At 33.2% G+C, this 7,032-nt stretch overlaps 1 protein-coding gene across 1 annotated transcript; it reads right to left on the bottom strand.

Annotated features, from left to right (window-relative positions):
• Positions 1–226: 226 nt before the first annotated feature.
• Positions 227–2,059, bottom strand: LOC145118910 (flotillin-like protein 4). The gene is made up of 3 exons (XM_079054563.1): positions 1,406–2,059; positions 953–1,321; positions 227–872 (listed from the first exon to the last, which is right to left on the bottom strand). The coding sequence occupies exons 1-3, from the start codon at positions 1,961–1,963 to the stop codon at positions 375–377; spliced, it is 1,425 nt and encodes a 474-aa protein (XP_078910689.1). The 5' UTR covers positions 1,964–2,059; the 3' UTR covers positions 227–374.
• Positions 2,060–7,032: the final 4,973 nt, after the last annotated feature.

The following is a 7,032-nucleotide window of genomic DNA, read 5'->3' on the forward strand; positions in this document are numbered from 1 at the left end:
ATGTAGTTTGTAGCGTTTTGTTAAACACTACATGAAGTACCATTTAGATTTAAAACGTTTTGTTTAAACTAAACGCTAGAAGCTTATAGTGCCGAACGAGACTTTCTGTTCAAAACGGAACGTTTTGTCAAACGCTAGAAGCTAGAAGCTCTCAAACGCTCTGTGCCGAACACGCCCTAAGACCTTTGAGATTATATCGTTACGTATTAACCAAGTGTATAAAACATTCAACAAAAACCATGTACGAATTTTATTAATAAATACAAATATTAAGTTATTAACACGTATATAATTACGTAAGAAAATAGATTCAACAAATTACATTACAAAAAACTTGAACTAATAATTTAAAGATTATAACAGATCATAACCGTTTAAGATTCCGTTATCTTCCCCATCCAAGCTGGTGGCAACATCCCCGTTTGCTCATGAACTGTGTTAAACAACGGCGGCAACATTTTGTAAACGCCGGCGACCTCCTTCATCGCACCAGCATCGCCGCCTTCTCCACCACCATTTGCGCCGGTCCAGATACTAATCTTCGGTTGCAAACCCTTAACAGCTTCGGCGTTAATCTTGGCGATCTCTTGATACATTCCTCCATTAATCATCAAGTAATCCCTTAAAGCTCCATAGTTGCCTCCCATGGCACCCAAAAGTGTGCGTATGTAAGTACCTTGAGCTTGAGCAAGAGCAACAAGTCCTTCCGCCTCCTTCTGTTTTGCATATAATTCACCGTCGGCGACTTGTTGACGAGTGTAGAATGTGGCCTCCGCTGTCGCCTTTTGAGCCTCTGCTTCTTTTTCTTTCTCGTAGAGAATTGCTTCTGCGGCCTTTTGCTTTCTGTAAAGCTCCCAATTCGCTTCTTGTACCTTTGTTTACATCGATTGTTCAGATACAAGACTAAATACATGTTTTATATATAGAGGATTGAATCGATATAAATTATTACCTTGGTTTCATACTCAACGCTAGCTTTACTCAAGAACTCAGCCTTGAGTTTCTCCGTCTGAGTCAACGCGTTCATGATCTCAACCTCCTTCTGCAGCTCAGCCGCCCGCAGCGCCACCGCCTTGTTCGCCTCCACCTCCGCCACCTGTGAATCCTTAGCCCATTTTGCCTTCTTCATTGCCAACTCTGCATTCGCTTCAGCCACTTCAGCTTCTCTCTCATTTTCAAACACCTTCACTTCCGTCCTCACTCTGATTTCCTCCTTTTTACCCTGTCCTTGCCTCTGTGTAGCTATGATCTTCGTCTCTGCGTCTATCTTCGCTGCGTTCTGCAGCGTTTGCCCTTCACGAAGCTTGGATCCTATTTCACCCTGAATTCAATCAACCAATCAATCATTAATCACAAACTCAGTACTCATAATTTAAAAGTTTAACTTAATTTGTGTTAATCAAACCTTCATTTTGGCTTCAGCAACATCGACCCTGGCTTGATTTGCAGCTTCCATTTGTGTTTTCTGCCCTAAATACGAGAAATATTCATGTCCAGGAACGTCAACCAATTGCTTGACATTAGCATTGTAGATCCACAATCCGAACTGATTCAATTCCAGCTGAACCTTCTCGAACACCTCCTGCTTAAAATCCTTCGTCCCTTTGAAAATCTCTTCCATGGTCATAGACGCAGCAAGAACACGAGTCTCCCCTTCGATGATCCCTTTCACGAGCTCATTCACATGGTGCGAAAGCTTATCGTGAGGAGAGATAAGCTTGGCGTATTTGTGGAGACTGTCGATGTCGTCGGAACGTGGACCGATAGTGAATACGGCGGGGAGAATGAAGGGGAGTTTCTCGGCGCTCATGGCCTGGACTTCGAAGGTGTAGTTGACCGGAGAAATGTCGAAGACGGAGTAGGATTGGCCGGGAAGTACCCATGCTTTCTTTGCGATTTTGATGTCTTCGATCCCGAATCCGGTGATCACCAGATACTCTGAAGCACTTGCTACTCTATACATGGCCGGAGATATTGACTGGACGCCGGTGAATTTTGTGTGAAGCTTAAACTTGATGCAACGGATAGATTATATAGATGGACATCGGAAAAAATGACGATAATGACCAAATTGTTGCTTTTGTGAGAAAATATATGTTGTACTAATTTTATTTTATATTAAAAGTATTTTTCTAGCTGAAAAAAATACATTTCAAACTCAATATTTCGGATTTCTTTATTGCAGACATATTGGAAAAAAAAAATTCGAAATTCAAAAAATTTAAAGAATTCATGAAACCATTATTTTTTATTACAATCTAAAAAAATGAACATAACAAATAAAAAATAAGATATGTTTCATAAAATATAACATTCTAAAGCAAAATACATATTATATATTTAATTGAGTGAAAATGACCATTTTAGAGTAAATTGTCATTTTCAGCAATCTTGAAAAAACCGTAATTATTTTTGTTTTTTTATTTTGTCACTTCTAGTGATCATATTTGTAAGTTTTTCTTGTATATTAATTGCACGAGAGTAGTACCTTGCTCATAGAGGGTTGTACTCCTAGTCCGATGTGAATTTCGTTGTGATTTCGCTTGTTATTATCCATTATTCTTTTTGAAAAAAACAAGTATATACCGTGACGACTTTATTATAACTCAATCAAGTATATTATTTGGGGCTTGACTTCCATAATGAGAGTTTGGAGATGATAATAGTGAAGGTATTTACATGTACTTTCTTTGAAATTGTTTGAACAATTTACTATATTCATGTATATGTTGAACATTACTATGTAACATTTAATAAATAATAATAGTGTATTTATTTTGTATATTTGACTTCTTATTTTAGGTCATTAATGTAGATAACTTAAAATTTTAAAAGATTGTAGGATACATTTTAAATCATTTCAGGTAGTGTAATACTTTAACCATCTATCTAGTGTCCTACCCAGCATAAGGGGAGCATAGGGGTGCAGAGAGGACAAAGTAGGCAGTTTAATAGGGTCTAATTTTTTTGGGGCTAATTTTTTTTATTATGTTATATATGCATAAATATTTATTTAAAAATAAAAAACTTATAAAAGCAATAAAGGTCTTTTTTTTCGTCCGTCCAAAGTATCTGAGGATATTTAAATCCTTAGCACCGACCCTGCCACCCAGCCTCGGTTAAGAGTCTGTATAGTTTGAGTTTCCAAGGTTTCAGTTATGAGATAGCCAGAAAATGGTATGTAATGTATTACACAGTGTCATAGTATAACGTCTAAAGGGTGAACCCGATCTCATCAAAATAATGAGTTGCAATAGACATTTGAAAATCCATTTTTTAAAATAAATAGTTAGGTAATATGGATGTCTATCATTTTTGGATTGATCGATAACATGGGGTATAGATGTGTATTATAATAACCTTTAACAGTGACAACTATATATTGTTACATAGGTACATTTGTTCGTACGATATGTTATTTTACAATAAACAATTTTTTGTCATAGTTATAATAAGGCCGTTTGCTTTTAGAAGTATTTTGGTGGGATTTTGAATTTCTTAAAGGATTTCGATGGATTTTAAATGTGTCGTGTGTTTGGATGGTAAAGTTTGGAAGAGAATTAAAATTTATTCTTTTTAAAATCTTGTTTAGTTCGTAGACTATTTCTATTTGAGATGTATTTAAGATAAATGACAATCGACAAAATATGTTACTTCCATATTTTGTTAATATAAAGTTATAAACTAATAAATATTGATTTACTTATTTACATTTACATATTCCTTCACGGATCAAAAAGACATTTTATTTCATTTTACATACAAACTGAAGAAAGAAGAAAATGTTATATATAGGAATGTCAACGGGACCAAACGCGAGCGGAAATAGCTGCACCCGCCCCCGCTCCCGAAATCAGTTGTGTCCCCCGCCCCCGGATCCCCCGTTTACATAGCCCCCGGTCCCACCCCCGGTTACCTCCATCGCCCCCGGTCCTGCCCCCGTTCCCCTAGTTTATAGGCTTAAAATTCGATTTTTTTTGCTAAAAAGCTGCTTTGTTTTAAGCTAAAAAAACTATTTTTAATAATTTTAAAAGCTTAAAACCTAATCTTTTAGAAACTAAAAAATTAAAAATCCAACATTATGAATCCAACATTACGAAACGACAATTCCAACAATTTTACAAATATAAAATACGACAAATCCAAAATTACAAATATAAAATACTTACATGTCCAAAAATATATGATCAATTCGCTACATCTTCAACATTCATTAATTGGAAACAGAAAAGTGAAACCTACACTAAACCTAAAATTAGAAAATCTATTTTGTATATGTATTTTATATTAAATATATATTTTTACATAAATGTACAACCGGGGCCCCCGCGGGAGTACGAGACGGAAATACCGACTCCCGACCCCAGTCTCGAAAATAAACGGGGTTTAATTATGCCCCCGCCCCCGTTTCCGCTCCCGGTTTTTTTTAAAATTTAGTCTCGTACGATATCAGGGTCCCACGGGGATTTTTGACATCCCTAATTATATCTACATGTTTTTATAAAAAGTTTTTATATGAATATGGCAACCATTCCTAAAATGCTTTTGGAAAAAGTGATGATTGGCTTATATTATTGGAAAGGAACTAATTAAGGAATGTTTTGATATTTACAAGAAATAATTAAGATACAGAGTGTTTTACCTTTTAAACTATTTTGGTTATAGTTTATTATAATGAATAGAGATAAATTTTTACATTTTATAAAAAAAAGTTACTTTTGATCAATATAGTTGAAGATAATCATTTTCTTACTTCATATTGATTTTAAACTCCAACAAATTTTCAATTTTCAACTAATTAATCTCTATCATAAAACGTTTTGAACTCATATATTAACTTTCAATTACTACAAATCAAGAGTTTTCTCATTTATGATACATAATTGTTTTTGTTACATATAGTTCATATGTACATTATATTTCTAGTCTGTATAATAATATGGAAAGAAAGATTACTAAGAATATACAAACCTTCATTTTTAGATGTATGTTTTTGTATAGAACGAAAAAGAGGTAATCATAGTATTTAAAGATGTTAATTTATAGAAGCTAGCATATTTATCGGTATATTTTTTATTGTTCATATGGTCTTCTTTTAGAAAATTATAATGATTAATTCCAATTTACTTACGATATTGTCAAATTGATTTAGGAAGTTATAAGTTCAATGCATGTAATATATGTTGGTCCAAACACCATTAATACAAATAATAATTGAAAATGAAAATTTTGGAAGATAAAATACAAGAACCAAAATAGGCCAAAATAACAATACAACAATTTCAAAACCCGCTAGATGTACAGCAAAAAGAAAAAAAAAATACAGCAAAAAAAAAAAGTTTTCTGGCCAACAAGACAAATTTTGCAATTTGTTTGTTAAAAGCAGTTTTTTAAAAATATTTCAAGTAAATTAGATATTATAAAAAAACTATTATAATGTATAATATCATAAAACAAGAAGTTTAAGTCGAGTTTGGATTATATTATATATTATAAAAAACTACTAAATTAATTTTTTATTGTTTCCTAAATTAGGTTTACATATATATTATAAAAAACTACTAAATTAATTTTTTATTGTTTCCTAAATTAGGTTTACATATGTATAATATAATTTTTATTTCGTAAATTACGATTATATATAGTTGATGGTTATCGAGACCAACAAAATAAATACTCTTAATATTACACACTAAAATAGTGTATAGTAGTAAATGGATTGTATCCACGGAAATTTGTTCAATTTGTTACTTCTATGAATTTTTTTTTTTGGAATGAGGATTCTCCCCTAACGAGGGTGTCCGGGCCAGCTTTCGCGGACCTCGACTAATCCCCCGTGCGAACATGAAGCTATACATCATGCCCTGGAGTCACCGCAAACGAACCTCCATGGCCACAAGAGTGTAGGTGCCGAGGTTTGAACCTAAATACTTGTAAAACTAAAATAAAATAAAATTGGGGGATTTTGATCTTTTGAGATGTTTAAAAGAAAACTAGAATTACATTAAGATTTAAAAACACAATTCAACACAAGCAAAGTTTGATATGCAATCAATAAGAGAAAGATGGTTGACTTTGGACTTTCATTACTTGAGCATTTGGTAAAATAATCATGAGAATACTAAGGTGCAATACTTGTGTTTATAATCTAACTTGACTATAGCAATTTACAAGTATAATTTGCCTCAACTCTTCTTTTGTATTAAAATGATTAGAGAAGCTCATAACACATTTCATAAATCAAAGTCACAAAACTAATGAAACATGTAATTTTGTGAAAATCAATTACCATTAGGTTTTAAGAGTCACCAAATCCAAAGAGTAATCTATTGCTTTCATTACCACTATGGAGAAAATATTTTCTTTGTCTAAATGAAATGAAAACAAACATCTAAACTAATTGTTGCTTATTAAATTGAAGACTTATTACTTAGCCAAGAATTTAACCAACAAAAGTAACATTCACATATCAATATTCATGACTAGAGATATATAAACATCAAGGAAGTTTTCATAGAAAATATAATCATAGATATTCAACACAAGTTCATGGAGTTCTTCAAAATAACCAAATCATTCAAGAATTTACATCCAAGTCAACAAAAAGAAGATTAGCCTAGCATCGCTAAACTCAAGAAACTAAAATAAAAATAGATTGTACCAAACATGTAACAAGATTTAAGAGTGAAAAGATGATGTTTTTCAAAATGTTCTTGGTGTTCTTCAAGCTCAAAACTCAAGAAAAAGTGTGAAAAAATCGGATCTAAAGTTCTATGACAAGTGAACCACCAACCATCCCAAAATAGAGACAAAAGCACAAAACCCGGTTTCTTCACTGCACGCGGACATTGTGTAAATCCACGCAGACCGTGTGGATGCTGTTGAGTGGGCTATTTAGCCCATTTGATTGGTCTTCTATTTCACTCCTCCCTTCCTTGGTCCAGCCCACATGCAAAACTATAGTTATCCCAATTTATTAGCCTTATAATCATCTTCAAGTTTTCCCATTGCTCTTTGATCTTCTATAGCTCA

Source organism: Lactuca virosa, chromosome 6 (assembly GCF_052849685.1).
Source record: "Lactuca virosa cultivar CGN04683 chromosome 6, Lactuca_virosa_CGN04683_v6, whole genome shotgun sequence".
In the NCBI taxonomy this organism is placed as follows: domain Eukaryota; kingdom Viridiplantae; phylum Streptophyta; class Magnoliopsida; order Asterales; family Asteraceae; genus Lactuca; species Lactuca virosa.

Coding starts and splice junctions, on each gene's coding strand:
- LOC145118910 (XM_079054563.1), bottom strand. CDS start 1,963: ATGTATAGAGTAGCAAGTGCTTCAGAGTATCTGGTGATCACCGGATTC. Junction 1,322..1,405: donor TTGCTGAAGCCAAAATGAAG/GTTTGATTAACA, acceptor GATTGAATTCAG/GGTGAAATAGGATCCAAGCT. Junction 873..952: donor GCGTTGAGTATGAAACCAAG/GTAATAATTTAT, acceptor ATGTAAACAAAG/GTACAAGAAGCGAATTGGGA.